Source organism: Oxyura jamaicensis, chromosome 1 (assembly GCF_011077185.1).
Source record: "Oxyura jamaicensis isolate SHBP4307 breed ruddy duck chromosome 1, BPBGC_Ojam_1.0, whole genome shotgun sequence".
Taxonomy (NCBI): domain Eukaryota; kingdom Metazoa; phylum Chordata; class Aves; order Anseriformes; family Anatidae; genus Oxyura; species Oxyura jamaicensis.
Genome location: NC_048893.1, coordinates 90,887,936 through 90,911,108, shown reverse-complemented (window position 1 = coordinate 90,911,108; position 23,173 = coordinate 90,887,936). Strand labels below are relative to the sequence as shown.

The window sequence follows — 23,173 nt, the reverse complement described above, 5'->3', positions numbered from 1 at the left end:
AGAGGGGCTCTTTTCACATAGCATGTACGTGAGCCTGCTCACAGTGCAGTGGGGACCATATGACAAAAGAGGAAGCAGCCTTTATTGCTGATGGGTCATTTTCAAATTCTTCACATGATGATCATTTTTGGTTTTCAATCACATTAAGCTTCCAAAGTTCCCATGAACAGAAACCAAAACAGAAACAAAAAAACCTGCAGGGACCACTTAAATGTGAAAATAGCTAAAATTCATTTACCTTAAGCATTTACCATAAGTGTACGTGATTTAAATTGCTGGGCCCCAGAATGCAAGGGCCCTAAGTCATCCAGCAGGTTTCTTTTTGCCTGGCCTCTTTCAATTTCTTATTTCAGTAAAAAAATCAATCATTTTTATGATTTTCATAAAAAAAACATAAGAGGAAAGAATCGCTCTTTCTCTTAAACCAAGGCCTGTTTCCCCTCTCAAACAAAAACAGTATCACTGGAATAATTTCTAGCCAGAGAATCGTGTACACTCCAGTGTACCTTGCCAGCAGACAGATGCCTAGGACTAGTCTTTGCCTTTGCTGCCAGGGAAGTAAGCAGGAGAAGAAGAAGAATGTTAAATGGTATTCCTGTTCCTGCAAAAAGGAAGTTGTCTCGCAATTTCCAAAGTATTACCTGATTTTGGAACGAGTCCAAAAAAAATCACACACTCCCAACAAATCTTAAAAATCACGACCATTTCAGTTGCTTGGAAGAATTTCTCTAATCAAACCACTTAACTGATGTTTTTCATCATCTTATCCTGGCTCTACATAATCCTTGTAGTCAACACAGGGGATATGCTTGGTAATCCTCAACAAATCATCCCTTAATCTCTGTTAAAACCGCCTATAACATAAACTCCAGTTAGCTTGGTAAGAATAGCTCCATGCAGCTAAATTATGCCAGAATGAACCCTTCATTAGAGCCCTTTTCCCCACACATCTGTCATCGAAGATGCTAAGCACTAATAGTTGTCTTAGACTTCTGTGAAAGTGGCGTTTGATCTGTTTTAACAAAGAAAAGCAACTCTGAGTTCCAAGATCTGATGCAAAATAGGAAAACATATGAGAATATTCTTCCTGCACTTGCATATCAGCAGAGAAGTACAGGGAATCTTCTTGGGGGATGCAACCTGGCATGATTGGCCTCATGTTGGGTTGAGAGCGATTGCTGCATTCCTTGATTCCTAAGGAGTATCTGATTTCCTTTTAGGGGAGCTGACTTTAGAAGAGTTTATCAGTGGTGTGGAAAGAGACGAGGACCTAATGGAATTGATTACAAAAAGTTTTGACCTTTCCAACGTACTCAAAGTCATACAGAGCGGCAGGCGGCACAGCGTCTGAAGGATTCGATGACGGATGTGGCATCTGTTGTCATTGTTTCAAGGAAAATAATATTTGATATATTCAGAGAGCTTGATGGTGTCAAAACCAGCCCAGACAATACCAATCACTCAGCTCCAGGAATAATTCTCCCTTGCAATTTTCACTCTTGACTCCACATCTCTCCTCTTCTATATTCTGTCTCTCGCTAAGGACTGTGGCAGCTACAGAACACAAACCTTTGCCCACGTATAATAGAAAAGATGTTTGATGCAGTACAAATAACTTGTTTGGTCTCTATGAAAACTGCTAAGAATAATCAATAAACCAGTGACAATATCACAAAATGCAACCTTTCTAGAAAACAGAGAATTATTAAGTTTATTCTTTTAAATACAGATTCTTTAACCTGCTATCTAAAATGTGGCAATAAACATTTAGGTAGGATTGGCTCCTATTAGGGCCAATTAAGAACAAAGCCTGGCTTGTATTAACTTAACATTTGATCTAATCAGTGCTCAAAATCAGAGTCGATTTTCTGGGAAACACCTCAGTCAGCTCAATATTCCAGAGATGTGCATCCTCTTTAACAAACCATCTACCACTCTTGATTTCATTACATCTGTAAATTAAAATAACACAATGTTTTGATGTTTTTCACAAGGTTCAGTTACTGTTCTTTCAAATTAACTTTTATCGAAGCACTGGGATGAAATTTTGTTATCTTTGTAGAGTAGCATTAGAATTTCAAAGACTTTTTTAAAACAAATAATTTTGTAAGCACTGGAACAAATATCACCTGGTTTCACAGAGATGTGTCCTTTGATTTGTATGTCCTCCTTTGCAAAACAGTTCATTTTCACTGGGCTCTGCCACGGCTTCATGAGACAAAAGGTAAGATGCATGACGACTAGTTCATGCTGATGGGACTGCTGGCATCTGCCAAACAGACTGTTTAACAGCTGAATTCTTCCTGCCTTCCCCTGACAGGGAGTATTATGGTATTTTTGTCCTGCCCAGATACCTGGGAAAAGCTTTTAGCAATTTAGTCTCTCTGAGACTTCTACCTTCTTTCAAACTGGGTTGCAATCATCTCTGAATGTGGTAGCTGTTAGGTGTACAGAGAGGGATTCACAGATGGCATGGTCACATACGTCTCATTTTCTTAGGAAACCAAGCTAAAAACAACTCAACCTTACTTTCTAACAAACAAGATTAATTCTTTGAGCTGAAATGTTAACTGCACGAGTTGTCTGAAAAGGGAAAATCATAGCTCTCTCCGGTTCTGTTGGGGTGGATTCTCTCTCAAGTCTGCAACCAGTTCTATCAAATCACTACATTATGTTGTAAGAATAAGTTCTCCTTGGCTGGCAGTGCTCTGAAGGCAACACACTAATACTAGATGCTGTTAGAAACATCAGCTTAACGCAAAATCATTTGTGCATGGGTAGGTGCAGGTTGAAGGAAACACTTATTAAGACTTAAATATGAAAAAGTTGTTGTTGTTGTTTTTTCCTAAGTCACTACAAATCTGTGTCCATTTGCATAGAAATGTGCTCCATCATCTGCAATTATTATCCCAGGTTCTGGTTTGATCAATGGAATATACTAAAAGTATGCAAGAAGCATTACTTGACATTATAAACAGTTCTGACATTATAGTTCTGACATTTGAATCTTTTATATCCTTTCCCAAAAAAGAGAATGATGTATGAGATTGCTGTTGGGTTCGAACTTTAAGTTCTTGTATTTATTCATCATTGACAGATTAATATTTCACTGTCAGTATCAGTTTTCTCACACCTAGACTTCAGAAAATCACTTTTCTTTATCTACTGTTTTGCATTTAGATTCTGTGAGGATGGTCGTCTTCAGAACTGGTTCTAAAATATTTAAAATACAGTGGTCCAATCTAAGCAACTTGGGTATACAGAAACAGCTGTGTTTTGGATTGTTGCTTTTAAAATAATGAAGTTTCTGACTTTAAAACGTGACTACTGTCTATGTATATTGCTCTCTCTCTCTCTCTCTCTCTCTCAATAAACGGATTTTAAAAGAGAGTATTTCCATTTAAATCTGCCTAATTTTTCTGTGTAACTGTAATTATACAACGGGAATTACCAAATCAAGGGGAGTGCTGTTTTGTATTAAAAAATAATGTATGTAAGAAAGTTCTTAGTCTCTTTTTTTGTGTGGGTGTGAAACTAAATTTTAAAGGAGTACCTGACATGCTCACTTCATACACTTCAATACAAAATTATTTAGCAGAAACCTATATAATTAAGAAAAAGTGCCTTTTCTGTTTAATGTAAACATTGTGGCACTTTTCCTAAAATATTTACCTACAATAATTCCACACATTTTGGGGGCTGTTCACAAGATTCCATTTAGGTTTGTGTAAGTTTCCTTTAATGACTTAAGCACTATTCGATGTACAGGTGCTTGAGATAAATGCATTGCGGTCACAATTTTCTACTGATCTCAGTCTTTTAAACTTGTCAGGTGTTCATTGAATGTATCAGAGAAATCAGATGGCACGTGCAAAAACTGTCTAATTTGACTCCCCAGAGTCTTGTTCTGAAACAACCTGAAGCTGCAGCTCATCATGGCACAGCTGCTTTGTAGTAAAGAAGAAATATTGTAAGCTGACCTGTCTGTTCAAATGCTTATTGCTGATTTAATAGACAGCAGAAAAGAAAAAAGCAAGCCAAATGTTAGCTCACATTACATTTACCCCTTAGCAAATATGTAAGTGGTTAAGAGGTAGCGATGAGCCACCGATCTTTTGCTACAAAACCCTGCATGGGAGGAAAAAAAAAAAAAAAAAAAAAAAAAAAAACCACATTATAGCATATGCTCTCAAGAAATGTCTTTGTCAACAAGACTGATGCAGATGCCAGCTGTGAAAGTCTGGAGAAGCTGGGCTGCCTATATCATCATCACAGGGGGGTAGGTTTTAGTTAGGATAAATGCGCCCTGAGAATAGCTAATCGTTTTGTCACCGTATTCACCTTGGAAAGAACCACAGGTTTCAAATTCACTCTGTGCAGCTGGGTGAGCTTAGCCAATCAACAGGGTAATTGGTAGTTTCTCTTCTAATATAAGCTCTTTTACTGTTAAGAAATCCTTTTGACATTATGCTCTTTTTATTGCATCCAAACAACTAAAGGTAATTAGTATGACAGTTCTCTTTTTCTAACAATTCATAATTGTCCTAACATTATCTCCTTTTCTATTCTGGTAGCTTAATATGCTAGAAAAATAAATAGGCACTTTTTCTTCTGAGAATCTGGGAATTCAAAGCGACAAGAAAATTACCTTTTCTTATAGATATGAAATTGCTTAAGCATTAACAGGCATGATTAAACCTTATGCCATAGTTATGCATCCCTGACAAAGTGGGAGGAAAGCTTGCTGTGGTGTGGAAAAGATATCGTAACTGCATTTAATTTTTGACCTTATGTAAGATTAGCTGTATCACGTAGAGCATAATGGCTAAATATTCAAGCCTCGGGTTCCCTGTGTGTTAGGACATATGTCCACTTATTTGAAAAAACTGGCTCAATATATACAAAAAGTCTTGAGGGGTTATAGAAGCTACTGACGAATTTAAGGAGGGATTTTTAAATATAATTTTTAAACATTCTATTAAATATAGAATAATATTCCAAAAGTTGGAAACACATAGCTTTACGCTGTACTTTTTTGACAGGCCTTTATTAGAAAGCTGAGGGAGAAAGTAGCTGAATGACAGGTTTTTTAATGTGGCAAAATGTAGCTGCTGGATGGAACAGGCTCTATTCTCTAGTCCCTACCCAACTGTTTGCATCGTTAACATTTCTACACTAATAATAAAGCTTTGGTGAACCCTTGCTTTGGTCTCCAGTGACCTGACAACTCCTGATCTAAAGATTAGGAAGGGAGCCATGGTTTGGCTGGTATGTGTAGCAGGCAGGGACCCTTTTACTTCTACAGTCTGACTGGAACACTGAGCAGAAGACAAACGTCTGGCTCGTGACTCTGAAGGCAGAAGGATGGACTTGAAAAGTTATGTCATGCACTGATTTTCGCCTACAACAGCCATGTGGGAGAAAGTACAGCTGTCAAAGGTAACTTATTTGACAAAGAATTTTTTTTCTAAGTGTTTTCCTGTATCTCCACTTAGTTTTTATTTTCCCTGTCTCTGCAGTAGAGCTGAGAGAGAATTTAAGACTCTTAACTACAGAGTTGTTATGCCTATAATCAAAACTGTCATGAAATACTATCTTTTGAGTTGTAAAATCATCAAATTCAATTGCTTCCAGTTTGAAGTTCTAGTTATTTAAATAAGGTTTGAGGTTCTTGTCACATTTAAAGCTGTACTGCTTAGAGGGAAAAAAATAAAAAAATAAAAAAAATAAACTACCACTATGTCCCTCACAAAATACTGAAGAGGCTGGGAGGGTAGAAGGGAAGGAGGCACAGAATGTCCTACAAGACCATGGTGAAAATAAGCACAGGAGGAATGCTGAAGAGGTAGAAAAAACAGAGGGTTGCAGGCCCCGTGAAGGAACGTCAAGCTGTCATAACTTTGTCCCATAAGGAGCATGCTGTAGAGGAAAAGCCAAATATTAAAGTATGGAAAAGAAAAGACTCAGGCTGTGAAGAACCATGTTCATGTTTTATTTGTTCAATGCTTCAGGCCCTGCCATTCACGAGCCTCATCATGCTTGAGGCTGAGGTCAGGATGACGCCCATTTCCAGCACTTTCTTGCCCTCTGTTTTTTGTTGTTTTAGATTTTAGAGAGCACTTTCACACTCCCCCAAGACAGGGTGCTCTGCCTGCACCTCAGTGGAAAAGCCAGCTGCCATCTTCACCATGGGCGTGCTGAAACAGCAAACCACAGCTGCTATACACAACAGGCAAAATGGGAAGTGCAAAGGCAGCTTCTGAGCTGGGCCGCATTTCCAGTTCACTAAAACTGTTGGTGTGATGTGGTAAAAGGCCAATATGTAAACACATTAAGTGCCATTTCTTGTACAGGAGAAGGCTTTTTTCTTCAGCCAGCTTTTGTCAGGGCTCCCCCCGCGCAGCAGGGCCTGGTTGGGAGGCCCTGCCTTACCACACACCGTCAGGGAGCAGCCTGCAGGCAAAACCAAGCAGAATATAATAAACCTTTCTGCTGGATGCAGCAGAAATGGCCAGAGGATTAATGACTGGCGAACTGAATGTGAAATGGCCACCAAAGTTCCTGTCCTTTCCAGTCATTCTCCAGCTAGCCCATAGGGTTGTGGTCCTGGGGTCACAGAGGAGGGGGCTCTCACTGGCACCACTGAAAGTGTCACCTGTCCACCAGCACAGAGTTTTCAGATACTATGCCATTCCTCTCCAGTATTCTTCAAGAAACCATTCCTTTTCTATAAGTAAAGTAAATAAAATAAAAATAAAATGCTATCAGCACACCAAGTGCCTTGGAACTGTCCATTATAAAAACATTTGCTGTTTTGCCAACATAAAAGCGTAGATGCATTTTTCATAACGGCTAACTGTCTAAAGCTGATTTATATTTATCTGTTTACTATTTGTGAGTTCAGATGTAATAAATCTGACTATTGAAATGCCAGAAATAAAGACATTACTGGCTGTTTTAAGCATTGGTATTGTTCTGTGGTGGAGTTCTACCGCCCACAAGTTCTGCAGTAAGGCTTTACCCTTCTTCTGGTATCAGCAAGGCTCAGTTTTTCTGTCAGCACTGCATGAACCCCTGTGCTCAGCGGTTACATCACATCTGTGGTGAGCAAGCCAGCCACAATGTTCTTGAAGGTCTTTTCCAACCTTAATGATTCTATGATTCTATACTTAACTTGGTTCATTCTACAATAGCTCACTGTAGCTCAGTTTGAACAGAAGGTAAATAGTATTTCATTTGAGCTGAGATTTATCATGCCTTGCTGCCCTAACGAAATTAAAAACCTTTACCAAAATGCACCAAATGAAGGAAGAACTCAAACGAGGTAACGTTCTGCCCTGTATACACCAGTCTCCTGCTAAAAAGTCAAACCAAAATTGCCTTCTGCGACAGTCTAGCATTCAGAAATAATCAGATTAGTAATGTCACAAACAGGGTATTGAAACAGTGATAATTTGCACAAGCATTTTTTTCTGCCTATTTTCGAATTAAGTGCTCATTGCACTTTATTTCTCAGATACCAAAGGAATTAACCACTCAAGATGTCTTCTCTTTCTTCAAAGACGAGGTCCAACAGCCCAGCAAAACAAACTTACCTTTTTTCATTCCTCTTTAGATGATTTTAATTAGTTGTCCAAGTTATCAGGGTGCCAGCAAGTGTGTTTGTTTAAGACAGAGTAGAATTTTGCACGCTGTGGAAAACTGTTTCTTACGAAGCACATTAACTTCTTTTCCCAGGTTGCTAAGCACCTTCTGAATGGCAATGATACTCAAACATTGCTTTTCACAACTTAAACTGGTAAAATATCAACGGTGAAAATGCTTGGTATTCCATTCTCCTTTCCCATCAGGCATCTAGTCTTCTCGGTTTTTGAATATAGTAATTTGACCATAGTAATTACACATCTCTTAAACTCTACCTTTCTTGGAAAAGCTAAAGTACACTCAGAATGCTAAATGAATGCAGTCTTACGGAGCCTTTGTGTTCCTATGAAAGTCAATGATCCCATTGATTGCAAACTGGAACAGAAATTCTTCATATAAAATAAAGATATATCAAATTCTTGATTTATTCCGCATCTTATTAACCTTTTATGCAGTACAGTGTTTCTATGGGCTACTGCAGACAGGTGTAGGGAAAGAATGAAATAAGTATTCTGGGAATACTTAAAAATAATAATAATAATAATAATAAAGCCATGATTACTTTCCTGTTAAAAACAATTAAATATTTATGGAAAGAACTGGAACTTTTTTTGTATGTTTTAAAAGGAACTGAACTGCTATACAGCTTTAGGCACAGAGATATAGGCACAATAAGAACTGGGGGAGGGTTGTTTTTTAGAGGGGTAGTGGGGTTGCTTGTTTTTTGGTTTGGCTTTTTTATTTTCTTTTTTTGCATTGGTAGTGTACCTCTGGCACATAGTTTTAATAATTTTGGACAATATAGGAGGAGTTGATGCATTTCCTCCTCTTTTTATTTAAATTACATGTATTTGACAATCTCATTCTGTCCTGCAGGATTTCAAAACCTCTCAAATTTAAAACACAGCTCACTTTTAAAAAGCTGCTCATACTTTGAGGAAGAAGTTGAACAATTGTAATTAAGTGTTTTTTTGTATTGCTCTTGCATTGTTCCTTTCATATGCTAAAGGTTCGCTATGTCAAAAGAGGGTCTTGAACTAGTTTCTAATTAGGTCAGTCTTTCCGATGATATCCTCTTCACCAGCTCAGCCTCTAATGGTGGTGTCAGCTAGCAAACAACTTCTGGTGATTATCATAATAATTCAGTGATCTTCTAACTAATTAAATGACTTCTAACAACATTCTATAATAGTAAACATCAAACAGCTCACAAAACACAAGTGATAATTTGTGACCAGAACTACCTACCTACTATTCTAAACCGAGAATTTCTTCAGTTTTCCAAGAAAGTTTAGGCTCTTCTCTAGGACTTCAAAGTGCACAGGGAAAACAAATACATGAAAAATCCAAGCTTCCTAATTATCAGTCGTTTTTTTTCCAAAGTATCCAAACTGGTGAGATTCCTGAGCATCTAAGCTAAGAGCTGACTTTCCCAGGACAATGGAAAGAGAAAGCACTTGTGTCCATAGCATCAATATTACTGTCTAAAGAAGTTGATATGAACAATCAAACAAAAGAAGGGCATAATGCTGCTCTGAAAAGAAAAAGGGAGGCTCCAGAAATGATGTGTTCTGCCTGCCAGGGTTAGTGAATGCCTCTGGAGAACACAATTATAAATCTTAATTTGGTATTTCCTCGTGGGTTTTGATCGTTTCAGAACACACATTTGTGCCTATTCAGATATAGGATGTGCTCTGCTGTCAGCTTCTCTGCCTCCTGTCTCAAAAAGTGCCAAATGCTGCCAGGTGTCTGAATAGAAGCCAAATGCACAAAACAGCCAAGAAGCTGCTCCCAGGACTGAAGGTAAGTGCTGATCAATGATAAAAGAGAGCTCATAGTGGGGGGGGGGGGGTGTAAGAGATGGCCATAAGTGCATGCCCTGCAGGTACACAAGCTAGCAGAAAATAGTACAACAAATAATCCATAGAATTGCTTCAGCTGGCAGAGAAGCCCTCAAAGCATAGCCCCCTCACAGCCCCCAGAGTTTTTCATGACAGTGATGATGGCAATGTATGTTTGTGATGTGGCCGTCTGCTGTTGGTAGGGATGTAAATATTTGTATAACATAAGCAAGTCAGATATGAATGGAGCATGATGGCTTGTTTGTCCCTGTCTTTGTCCTGTTGCCACAGTTTCAGTCTGCTTGTGGCTTATTTTTTTTCCCGTATATATTCATTCTGCTTTCCTCTATTTACCCAAAGTAGTAATGGTAGCTCAAGGGAGACGGAGTCAAACCCTGGCAGAGAGCAGGAGAGGACAGATAGAAATGGCTTTCTGGCATCTGGGGAGTAGCATCTTGCTGGAGAAACTGTTTACCCACAGATGTGCTACTCTCGCTGCTTATTTTGATTTCTTTGATTTCTGCTTTGCATTGACATTCAAGGCGCACTCAGAAGATGAACTTTCCTGTTTATTGCGAAGAGATAATAAAGTATCCTTTCATATATATCTAAAACAGATATCTGGAAATGCGAGCTGCAGTGCAAAGAGGCCTTGTGACACTATTCCCATGGCAAGGCTCTGCTTATCGGACTGAAGAAACACTTCCCATATTGGGATAATTTGCAGTAAAAATTGCCACAGATGGTGTTAGTTAGCATTTGTGGAGTTTATGAGATGAGTATTTGGCGACAGATCTATCTCCACATGTTTTTATGATACCATACCAAAATGAGTGCAAAGTTAGAAAAGCCTGAATGAAGGCAAATGTTTTTTTAAAGGACCCTTTTCTTGAAATTAACATGACTATATTACTGAAAAAGCTTATAGTAACCAGATATAAATCCAGCTCTCATTTCCACTCTAAAAGTAATCCTAATCTGTATCTGTATAGGATTCCTGATCATTGTATGTTCTCCCACATGCTGCTAATCTGTTTATGGTATCACCAAAGGCCTTTAAGACATTTAAGCAGGAGATAGAAACTTTTGTTTAACAGCTCCTTTGTTCCTTCCCAGCACCTATGATCTTACCTTTTTTTTTTTTTTTTTTTTTTTTTTAAGCAGAGGTGACACTAGGAAACACTGTCCTGGCTTGTGTAGCAGGTGCTCAGCTGGAGTTAGTGGTACTCCGGTACAAATCTATGAGTGTTAGATGGCAGAGGAGGTGAGTGAAAGCAGGCAGGGTGCCTCAGGACACAGCAGCTGTGCAAAACCCTATGCTCTTCACTTGGCACTTGACTGTTTCCTTCCCAGATAAACTGGGAGAGGAATGAGTCTAAATCTTCCTGATTATTTTTTTCCAAAAAAAAAAAAAAAAAAAAAAAAAAAAACTGTAGTTCAAAAGCAAAAGAAATGTAGTTCTTCCTCATGTCTTGAGAAAAGAGCCTCCAAGCATCCCCACTTGAACCATCTCTTGAGAGTTCAAGGAAGTTTTCCAGGCTTCCTCTGTTCCTCTTGGCCCTCCTCCTATTTTTACCCACCTCCACGCAGGCTACCACTACCCATGTGCAACAATTTTTCATTTTCTGCCCTAGCACTTTGCTACCAAGTCTTTATCCATCCCCATCTTTTTTTTTTTTTCTGCAACCCAATCTTCCAACCACCTTCACACAGATCTTGTCTTAATTTTAAAGCCATCTTCATGTATGAAATAACTTCACAATTGCTTGAAGAGATCCCACAGAAGAAGGCAGGGGACAAGGAAGAGGAAGATCAGAAATTCAGAGTCCCACACACCAAGGCAACTTCAAAAGTGATAAGCCACCCAAAGAAAACTGAAGGCTTCATGTCTAGATGGTTTAACTCTTCCATGTTCGTAGCCATGAATTTTTACCGGGTTTGTAGCAGAAGAAGGATCCTCACACACGTGCACCTTATTTTGGGTAGGATATAAGGCAATTTTACAACCTGTGGGAGTCACCCAACTCTAACTTAGCTACACCAAAACCCTTGACCATACAGTAGTGTGCTCGAGGGCTCGTGGGGGCAAAAAGGGGTGCTCGCACCCTGCGCAGCATTACCTTCCTTGCTAATGTTACAGTTGCAGTTGTTTGGAAGCTGCTGAGCTACTGCTGCCCCTGCTATGCTCACATCTCTGCTTGCAGGACAGAGCTGGTGAGAGATGACTTCCATAAAGTTTGCCACAACTGTACAAGAAGCAGAGAGCTGAAAAAGGAGGAGGTGAAACAAGTGCTGAGGTACGGCTCTGTTTTCTTTTTGTTCTCCACAGCAGCAAGTCTAGCTTAGAAAGGTGTGAACCTTCATAACTGCAGCCCAGCAAAACCATTTCCTGTTTTCTCCTGACGAGCACCAACTTCTTCTGTGCTCTTAAACCACATAATGCTTCTTTATCCAGACTCCACAGCAATGCTTGTGTCAAAGTATGCCGTTCTGAAAACGCCCTTTTACTCTCTGCATACTGTAGTTCTCTCAAGCAAATGCAAATGTTAATGAGCAATTTTCTAATAAGGATATGTACACATCATTTTAATGCAACTAATCTCTTCTAGCTGAGGAACAGCTATAATTTCATCTGGTTCAAGTGACCAGGCATATGCTCTTGAATGATGCAGACCAAATATTTATTTTGACCAGTTCAAAAATACCTTGAGGGCTAACACTTGTTTGCCCAGCTCTTTGTTGAACAACTGCAAATGGGAAACAAATTCAAAAAATCACAGCTTGTTTATGCATAATTTGTATGCTTGCAGTCAAAAGGGCTATGTATCTCAGCTAAATCATTTGCAATGAATAATTCTACCGTTCAGTACAGATGCAGAGCATTGGAACTTACAGACCATTATGGAAATGTATCTTCCATCCTCAGGAGATGTGAGAATTTTAATTCCTGGCACTGAAGGCAGGCTTGAATGAGAATATGATTAAACTTTTATAACTGCTTGATGTTTTCTTGGCTCAATCAATATTCTTTTCAATAAGACCTTGGCCTGTTTCAGAAGCGCTGCCAATATTTGTTGTTGAGTAAATGTGGCTTTATTTTTCACTCCCGCTGATGTGATCAACAGAATGACATCGATGACAATGGGTGCTGTGTTCAAACATTTTAAAACAATTTAATCTGCCTACACAGGACAGAGGTTAGGTAGCCACACTGATTACAGCACATCTTTTGCTGGCCTCTGTTACAGACAAGTATGCTTTGATATCGCTTCCAATGCATCTGATCGTGATCATTCATCTGTGCAAGCAAGCAGGAATGGACTGGGACATGCAGACTGGTCACTTCCTTCCCTTCAAAGCAAGGCCGAAAGGCATGTGGCAGACAGTCATGCATTCTTCAAGAGGACTGGCACAATGGGGACAGACCCAGAGCCTTCCATCCTGATGTTTGTGAGAGCACTCCGGGGAATTACCTACAATTAGTTAGATGTCAATACTGTCAAGCAATAGGATGTTAGACTAGAATTTAGGACATGCTGACAGCCTACTGACCAATATGCCAGCATCACATGCATAACTCCGGGAAATCCCTTATTTCTGTACTTCAGGTTTTCTATCTATCAAGCAAGGATAAGAATCCTTACTGTATTTTTGAAACAGTTGGAAATTTATGTAGGAGAGCCATGATGTGACTGTTGAGTGGTGGCATTCATTCAGCACATTGACGACACTCAGTTCTTTCCCAATACAGGCAGGAAATACTTCTACAAAATGCTAGAGAGTGAAGGATTTGGAGCAAAAGTCACTCCAGTTATTTCAGTTGATACTGAGAAATTTTCTCTATTTTTGAACAAACAGTAGTATGAAATACTTGTTTAAATATTAAAAGTGGGTGTTTTGAGCCTGCAAATTTTAATATTGGCTCTAAAACTCTGCTTTCATAAGTACCATTTATTATACCACTATATTTCTGATGTTTGCGTAATCATAAATATTGGGTAGAAATTAAGACAGATTCCAAAGTAGGCAAATTAATTGGAACAAGTGAAGTTGTAACCATCCTGAATACCTCAGTGTCGATAACCTTTGATGCCTGTGATATTACAGATGAAGACCCATATACTGATTGCGGAAGCCTGAGTTGGAAATACTATAGTAACCAGCCCAAGTATATTTGTCCTAGAAAGGGTGGAACAGTGGCTTCTACGTGTTACACTGATTGGGTAAGAGATGATCCGTGGGACAGGAGTTACCATTACCATGGACGCTCAAATTGGGGTTGTGCTTGTTGGAGTATGGATCCCAGTTGGGGATGGCCTCAGCAATGTGTGGGAATGGGATAAGAAGCCAAGATTGAAAACGGAAAAGCTTCCCCAGTTGTACAGACCAGACTTATAACCCTGTCAATATAATCCTTTATAATTTAGAACACTGGAAACCGTGTGCAAAAATGGGACTTAAAATATATGGAAAAGGACAAGACCCGGGTGCAATTATCAAAATTGAAATCAAAGAAAGGGCAGGAGAGTCAGTGCAACATAGGCTGTTATTCAACTCATTCTATCATGAAATGGAAACAGGAGTAAAATACGAAATCCCCACAGTTGCTAAAAATCTATTTGTAAGTCTAGCTGAAAATATTGCTAAATCACTGAACGTAACTAATTGTTATGTTTGTAGTGGAACAAATCAAGGTGAACGATGGCCATGGGAGGCTATGGAGAGCAACATAAGCAATCCTCAAGTATAGAAAACAATGGGAAAGGGTCATAGGAAACAACAGTGGGTGCTCCAAACAAATATAATTGGAAGGAGTTGTTGGCAAAATCTGAAAAGCGAAGGAAGACCAGTAGGTTACCTATGGAATGAAACTCAATAGCTGGGATGAATGGAGAAGCCCACTGGAAATAAATAATCAATTTAGAAATTGGACTAATTGAACAAACATACCAAATGGTTGCCCAACCCCTGAAGGATACTATTGGATTTGTGGCAAACTAGCTTATGCATATTTGCCAGAAAATTGGACAGGATCCTGTGTATTAGGAACTGTAAGACCCAGTTTTTTCCTGTTACCCGTAAATCGGGGAGAGCGATTAGGAGTCCCAGTGTATACCAAAGCTGATGAGCTAAGAGAAAGGCACCATAAACGAAGCTTACAAACTGGGAATTGGAAAGATGACGAATGGCCTCCTGAGAGAATCATAACCTATTATGATCCAGCTACATGGGCAGAAGACGGATCCTGGGGCAACAGGACTCCAATATATATGCTTAATAGAATAATTAGGTTGCAAGCTGTAGTAGAAATAGTTGTGAATAAAACCGGAGATGCACTCGGATTAATTGCAGAACAAAATACCAAGATGAGAACTGCTTTGTATCAAAATCGCTTAGCTTTAGATTATTTGCTAGCACAAGAAGAAGGAGTCTGTAAAAATTTAACCTTAGTAACTGCTGTTTAGAGACTGATGGTGAAGGAAAAGCTGTGAATGAACTTGTAAATAGAAATGAAAAAATATTGCACATGTCCCAGTTCAAACTTGGAATGAAATCAATTTAAGAGAATTATGGGGGGGACTTTATGGGTAGTGGTTGGCTTACTAGAATCGGGATAGTTGTATTGGGAATATGTGGAGGGTTGTTAGTAATTCCATGTTTAATACTCTGTTTTACCAGATTAATACACTCAGTTATATAAGGAATGCAAATATCTGTGGTAACTGTTGACCCAGAAGCAGGGGAAGGGAAAACCCAATCCCTGATGATAATAAGAACAAAAGAAGATCCAAAATTGGTACCAATTCGGCAAGTATTGACTCGATTGGAAAAGAAAACACAAATCAATACCATGAAAAAAGGAAATGGGGGATTGTGAAATGTGTTAATGTGATTTGTGTCAGTATGGAACAATGCTAGGGCCACATGATGAAATATAACCTATCTAAGAAAAACAGAGTGATTAGTGTACATAGTTCTTGTATCATGCAAAGGAAGGGTCCAGCAATTTGTGTAAATAGGGGGTTTGAAGGGTGAACATTAATACTCGGGTCTGGGAGATAAGAAAACCAAGGAGTTTTTAGGGAACTGCTGACTTTTGCATGGGACGCTGTGCAAGCCTCTGATATCCGGCAAAGAGATCACCAGATCAGGAGAAAGGGAGAGTTGAAGGACGAGCGAAGGACAAAGCCTGGGAGGAAGACTACGAGCCTTCAGCACGACCGTCCCCTGGAGAGATCACCAGAGACTGATACGCATGTGTCCGGGAGAGGGTTCGGATTCTGGGAACTAATTATAATAACCCTGCCTTTTCTAGGAGTAGTGATGAATATGTATTAGTCTAGGAGCATAAAAACCAGCTGCCTGAAGTAACAGGTGTGTGTCTTGGTGGAGCAGAGACTCCCGGCACACCCAGTGCTGTTTGCTCGCCTCTATTTGCTTAATGAATTAGAAACTTTAATTGGAATCCTATTTGGGACTCAGTCATTTATCACAGCCTATTACTATGTTTGGGAGCTCAGCAAACTGTTTGGCTCGATGGGTAAGATTTTTGATGACTTCCTGATGGCCAACTGTTGGTTTGGCACTGATGTTTTTATACTATATATATAAAAGCAGTTATGGACTGCTTGGGTGTGTTTATGGTTTGAAACCAGTTGACTCTTTTAACTGAGACATTCATGTGAGGACTGCCTTACGTAAAGGAACTGATTTCTGACTCTGGATAGAGTTGTGAGTATGGGGGAGTATGATACCGTGTCTGTCCTACATCTGCAAGAGCAGGGAAGGCACAGGCTGAGGTACCCCGTGCTTTCCTGGAATGCTCACACTGCCTTTCCCACAGGCCAGCTTTTCTCCCTGCCTACAGCTACTTCCCTGCTCCACCACCCTGTGGTTTTGCATGGCCTCCTCACGCCTCGTTATATTCACTGACTTGACACAAGCTGAGCTCTGTAAGAGTTTCTGGAAAGGATTAGTTATTTTATGCCTACATACTCCCCTGTACAACGAGTGAGAGCAGCAGGTAATCTTAACAAAATATACTGAAGAGAGATGAGTTTGCCATTTAGATAGTCAATGTAATGTTTTGGCTATATCTGAAAATCAACATTTACAGAGAATAATGTGTAAATTCCTTTTTATATAGTTCTTCAGAGCTTGCTTCCAGAAAATGATTTACTACTCCAGATGCCTAAGTAGTAAAAGATATTGACTGACTGGAGAGAGTTCAGAGCAGAATAGTAAAAACAATCATTTAGCACAGATGTTTTGATTTATATAAAAAAAATAAAAATAATAAAAAAATAAAAGATTAAAGGGATATAATACAGCTTGAGACGAGGCTAACTGATGAGCTAGAGAGAACATAGCTGTCCTGAAATATATGAGTGATGTAAACACCATGAATAAAACAATTACACATGGCAATGCATCACAGGGTAAGCAATGGCACATACAACTCTGTCCTACCAATTATTCTTCTCTGAGCCACACGTAATTAAAAAGAAGTTGAGGTTAAATCTTCTGTCAAACATTTCTTTGCAGACATACTCAATGAAGAATGGCAGAAGACAGGATGAAGTTCTAACACTTCGCAGGGACCAAAAAAAATGTATTGAAATGTCTGGGTTTCTGGATCATATTAAATAACAATATTCTCTCTTATAGCACAAAAAAAAAAAAAAAATGTTTATTTAATCATAAGATTAAAAAGATGCTGGCTGTCTTCACACCACAGGAAATTTCCTGCTGATAGCAGTATGCCCCTCCCCTCTTGCAGAACAAGAGTGAGAACCTATTTAAAAGTAAAGTCTCAGAAGTCTGGGTGCAGACTGACTGCAGGACTGGGACGTTTTTGTTTCTCTGCTGGTACTGTCCAAGACCCATGTCTCCTCACAGCACATAGCACAATTGTATCTCTACAGCCCAGCCACCCCCACTCAGATGAGGATTGCAAAACACATTTTCCAATACTAAGCTTATTTGTGATTTCAGAAATAGCTTTAACGAGTTGTTAAGTATTGCTGTTGGAGTAGAACAAGGATGTTGTTATGGTAAGTGCTGTGTAAATGCAAGATGAATGGGTACTCCCTGTTCATTTATAATCTCAATAATTAAGCAAGGCATGGCAAGCAACAGATGCGTAAGGAAATACAGAGGAACACTAAGAAAAAGATTCCCAACTTCATGGTCATGCAAGACCAATGACAGATGCTCTGTTTCTTATAGGGACCTTAAAAAACAAAGTTTTAACATTGTTATTTCTTGGTTCCCTTCTCTTGCTTGATTACAGATTAATACCCTACATTGCTTCGTAAACACATTCCCTGGCATTAGGCATTACCTAATATTTGTTGACTTTGATTCTTAAGATTTGAATTCATTTGGATTTTTTTTTTGTTACACCTTGGCTGGACTGGATGATGTTGGAGGTCTTTTCCAACCTTAATGATTCTATGATTTCTATGATTCTAAAGGATGAGCTTGGTAATTCAAAACCAATGAACTAGATTGCACCCCAACATCTGTCAATCTCATCCCACTGGGATGAATGCAGAACAAATTGCCTCAGACCCAGAATCACACTGGTTATCACCTAACTTGAGTAGTCTTGGATAGGTTCTCATCCCCCGATGAGGGGATGGATTTGCAGAAACTCTCCGTGCTTTCTGTTGCTATTCACTTTGATTTAAGCTATGCTTTGACAATTTAAATCTTTATATAAAATTAATAAGACTTTTAAAAACAGTACCTACTCAGAATAAATCAGGTTCTCTGCACCTCAGATTAAGTTGCCAAAACCAGTGGACACTCAATACTTTGACCCAAGTCCAATCATAAAGGTTGGAAAAGACATTCAAGATCATCTGGTCCAACCATCACCCTACTACCAATGTCACCCACCAAACCATGGCCCTAGCACCATGTCCAAGATCTCCTTAAACATCCCCAGGGATGGTGACACCACCACCTCCCTGGGCAACCCATTTCAATGCCTGACTCTTTCTGAAAAGAAATGTCTCCTAATTTCCAACATAAACCTCCTCTGGCACAACTTGAAGCCATTCTCTCCAGTCCTATCACTAGTTATCTGAGAGAAGAGGCCAACCCCCAGCTCCCCACACATTCCTTTCAGGTAGTTGTAGAGAGCAATAAGGTCTCCCCTGAGCCTCCTCTCTCCAGACTTAAAAACCCCAGTTCCCTCATCTGATCCTCGTTAGGCTTGTTCTCCAGACCCCTCACCAGCTTTGGTGCCCTTCTCTGGACTCGCTTGAGCACCTCCATGTCCTTCTTGTAGTGAGGGGCCCAAAGCTGAACACAGCACTCGAGGTGCGAGCTCACCAGGCCTGAGTACATCCTACTTCACTGCTCATGTGGCTGGCTTGCTCACCACAGATGTGATGTAACCGCTGAGCACAGGGGTTCATGCAGTGCTGACAGAAAAATTGAGCCTTGCTGATACCAGAAGAAGGGTAAAGCCTTACTGCAGAACTTGTGGGCGGTAGAACTCCACCACAGAACAATACCAATGCTTAAAACAGCCAGTAATGTCTTTATTTCTGGCATTTCAATAGTCAGATTTATTACATCTGAACTCACAAATAGTAAACAGATAAATATAAATCAGCTTTAGACAGTTAGCAGTTATGAAAAATGCATCTACGCTTTTATGTTGGCAAAACAGCAAATGTTTTTATAATGGACAGTTCCAAGGCACTTGGTGTGCTGATAGCATTTTATTTTTATTTTATTTACTTTACTTATAGAAAAGGAATGGTTTCTTGAAGAATACTGGAGAGGAATGGCATAGTATCTGAAAACTCTGTGCTGGTGGACAGGTGACACTTTCAGTGGTGCCAGTGAGAGCCCCCTCCTCTGTGACCCCAGGACCACAACCCTATGGGCTAGCTGGAGAATGACTGGAAAGGACAGGAACTTTGGTGGCCATTTCACATTCAGTTCGCCAGTCATTAATCCTCTGGCCATTTCTGCTGCATCCAGCAGAAAGGTTTATTATATTCTGCTTGGTTTTGCCTGCAGGCTGCTCCCTGACGGTGTGTGGTAAGGCAGGGCCTCCCAACCAGGCCCTGCTGCGCGGGGGGAGCCCTGACAAAAGCTGGCTGAAGAAAAAAGCCTTCTCCTGTACAAGAAATGGCACTTAATGTGTTTACATATTGGCCTTTTACCACATCACACCAACAGTTTTAGTGAACTGGAAATGCGGCCCAGCTCAGAAGCTGCCTCTGCACTTCCCATTTTGCCTGTCACGCTCCCTAGCACAAGCAGGGGTGCTGACAGGGACATACAAACTTGGAGTATCAACAACCTTGGTATATCAAGAACAGAATTGAAGTGGCTAGGTGTCCTGACTCTAGCTACAACACAAGTAGATGGGGGGATTCAATTTCTGAACAAACAAGTGGTTCAAAAAGTGTAAGCCGATGTGGAAGCAGCACATCCCCAGAGGAGTCACACCCAGGTGGAAGCCAGGAGGATTTCTACAGTGCTCTGCAGGGAGGCGAGCTTTTATGCTCTACGCTTTCCTGCAGCAAGACACAGCTAAGGGCAAACACGTTTTGCCTGTTGTGTATAGCAGCTGTGGTTTGCCATTTCAGCATGCCCATGATGAAGTTGGCAGCTGGTTTTTCCACTGAGGGGCAGGCAGAGCGCCCTGCTGGGGGTTAGTTACAGTGTAAGGACCCGGGCGAGGAGGCTGGGGGAGCGTGCAAGTGCTCTGTAAAACTTAAACGGCAAAAAACTGCAGGGAAAGAAAGTGCTGGGAACGTGGCCGCGCTCAGCACGAGGCACCGCGAGGCCCGCTGAAGGCAAGGGCTGGGCAGTGCTTCGAGTGGCCAGGCGCTGCCTCTCGCCGGAGGGCGGGCGGGTGGCGCAGCCCGCAGCTGACGCCGCAGCCAATGGGAGCTCCCGGTGGGTCTCTGTTGCTAGGTAGAACAGCGACTTTTTGGCCGTTGTCAGCCGTGAGCGCAGTGCCCAATGGTAGGATTTTGAGCCGTGTTGACTGCGACGGGACCGCGGGTGGGCGCTCGGCATCACCCAATCAAAGCCAGGAGGGCAGGGCACTGCGCGCTCCGATAGGCTGACGCGCCAGGATTGACGTGATCGAGACCCAATGGAAGAAGAGAAACCGTGCGGGCGGCGCGCAGTTCGAATCGGTACGTGCCGGGGCGGGGGTGCCTCGGTTCTGCGCCATGGCTGGCGAGCTGGACGAATGGCTGCGGCACAGCAACGACCGCTTCGTCGCCTCCATCAACCGCATCGTGGAGAAGGTGAGGCCTCCCCTCCCCTTCCCGGCCGGCACCGGGGCCCCCTGTAGGGTCGTCACTGGGAGATGGGCGCCGTCATGGGCCTGTCACGGGGCTGTTCTCACCCAGCCTGGGTGTTCGAGTTCCGGGACGGGTGGGTGTGCTGCGTGCCTGCTTCCAGTTCCTTAACAGCGAGCCTGCAAGAAACCCTGAAACAGACTGACTTGACCACTTCGAACATGTTGAACCTTCGTCTTTCAGTGGCTGGCTTATGGCCTGCAACTGAATGACTCATACACGTGCTTCATATATTGATATATTTATTTATCTAACACCACATATATATATATATATATATATATATATATACACATATATACTTATCTGTTTATTTTTCTTGGAATACCTGTTTCCAGATAGCTGGCTCCCAGCTGATGGCAATAACGCAGCACACTGACAGTTTCACGTCTCGCTTGAAACAAAGTTCTGTAAAATGCTTTTAAAAGCCTTGTTAACTGTTTATTCTAATCTTAAATACTTCTTTTTATGTAGTATAATCATCCTTTTGAAGATGATTTTCTTATTTCCATGGAAACCCTCACTTTTGATGCCCCTGACGGTAAGAACTTCTTTAAGCTATGCAACCTGTTTAGATATCATGAAGCATACTGCGTATTACACAACTGCAAGCGGTTACGTAACGTGAGATTTCACCAAATACCGGATGTTTTGCGCTCAGGTGTTTCTATCCAACTTAATCCGTAAATTTTGGTTAGAAATACCTGGAGAGATGGTTCACACCCACCTTTTTAGTCCATCGTGTGCTCCGTTTTAGACAACAGAAAAGAATTAGTAGCAAAGTACAGGAAAACAATGGATAATGTTTGAATAACTTGGAATGAAAGAATCAAAATGGAGAAGGACAAGAGGAAACAAAGGAACAGAGCTAATAGCAGAAAGCTGATATGCATGATTGGATTCTGTAGTTTCAGGTCTGCTTAGCGTTCTGAAGGCTGCTGTGAAGTGATAGATTTCTAGCATGTCAAATGTCATCAAATGTCAGGGTGGAACGGGTAGATAGTCTTCTTTAATTTTTCATTGAATGTTCACGTGGTTAGCATAAATCTATAATGTGTTACAACCTATTTACTCAAATAAAATAATATACTTTTTTTATCTTCATAATATCTGGGCTGTTAATACCCTTTGGGTTTTAGCAACGTGTTGTTAGATTCATTTGATTCTTTTTAATTTTTTTTTAACCAACTTCTCAATTATGACTTCAAATTACCATGTTATCTTATTTTGTTTTCCTTTAATTTTTTGTTATATATAACTGTTTATATAGTAACAAAACATTACCAAATCTAAATAATGTGTTCTTTCTATGTGCTACTCGGTATAGATAAATAGTGTTACAAGAAAAGCTGTTTAAATAAGCATCTCTTGTTATTTATAGGACCAAAAAAATGGGGGGAAGTATCAAACAAGAGTCTTAAAAAATGGAAGAAGAAACTACTTAAGGTATCTAATATAGTCCTATTATGCAGTCAAAATATCGTATTTTTTTTTTCTGTATTTTATATAGGAATAGAATCTAATCTTGCTGTGCCATATAATACTTGCAGGAGGTATTAATGAAGTCTGTAACTACCTTAAAATAGGGTTTTAGGATAGGCTGCGTAAGAACATCAGATGAGATGGATAGAAATAGGTCATGTATTTATTACTGGTTAATGCCACTCATTAACCTGGAAAAGTATTTCCCATATGTAGTGTTGTGGGCCTGTTTATTGTATGCTCTTTTTCTAAGTGTTCATGTTAAACAAGCAGTCGCTTCTTAATGTGTTTCCTAAACTCCTTCATAAGAGCTTAACAGAGAATTTGGTCAAAAGCACCATGTTTCTCAATAACCATACAAAGTCTCCTACCTGCTCTGTTCCCTATGGTACCTGTCAAAAAAGTAAAGCTGAGTAAGTGTGCCTTACTAGTTAACACAGAAGCTGTTCTGAACCCCTCGGTGTGAGGAGTGAAATTCAGTCCTGGGGTGTAAGTGGATTTAACGGAGGCAAATGTGGCTGTATTTCTCTCCTTTTGATCTTCTGGGAATATCTTGTGCACCATCTACAAAGCGTTGCAACAAGTGGCTGCATAACTTTACAGTAAAAATCCATTAAGGACTGTAAGAAGAATTCTGTTGTAGCCTCTTAGGTGTGTCAAGTTAACTACAGCTTATGTTATTGTAGTACTTTTAACAGCAACAGCATGGCAAGAATTGAATGATCAGGTATGTTTTACCAAGTATTTGTTGCTTTGCTAGTCAGGCCATGCAAAAGCTGAAGGGAACTGAATGGTTATTTATGAAGTGACAACTTGTAAGATATATCAAAGAAAATAAATGCTTCAGTTAAAGTAAACTTGTTA

At 40.3% G+C, this 23,173-nt stretch overlaps 2 protein-coding genes across 8 annotated transcripts in view; both read left to right on the top strand.

The window, feature by feature from the left end:
- GUCA1C (guanylate cyclase activator 1C) overlaps positions 1-3,501 on the top strand; it is an 83,425-nt gene extending 79,924 nt beyond the window's left edge. For all 6 annotated transcript variants that reach the window (XM_035315113.1, XM_035315114.1, XM_035315115.1 and 3 more), the window contains one exon: positions 1,221-3,501. In XM_035315113.1, coding sequence (XP_035171004.1) covers positions 1,221-1,351 — 131 coding nt within the window. In that variant the 3' untranslated portion in view covers positions 1,352-3,501. The remainder of the gene's footprint in view (positions 1-1,220) is intronic.
- Positions 3,502-20,685: 17,184 nt separating this feature from the next.
- HJURP (Holliday junction recognition protein) overlaps positions 20,686-23,173 on the top strand; it is a 30,265-nt gene continuing 27,777 nt past the window's right edge. For both annotated transcript variants that reach the window (XM_035315097.1, XM_035315096.1), the window contains exons 1-3: positions 20,686-20,773; positions 21,302-21,368; positions 22,209-22,273. In XM_035315097.1, coding sequence (XP_035170988.1) covers positions 20,696-20,773; positions 21,302-21,368; positions 22,209-22,273 — 210 coding nt within the window. In that variant the 5' untranslated portion in view covers positions 20,686-20,695. The remainder of the gene's footprint in view (positions 20,774-21,301; positions 21,369-22,208; positions 22,274-23,173) is intronic.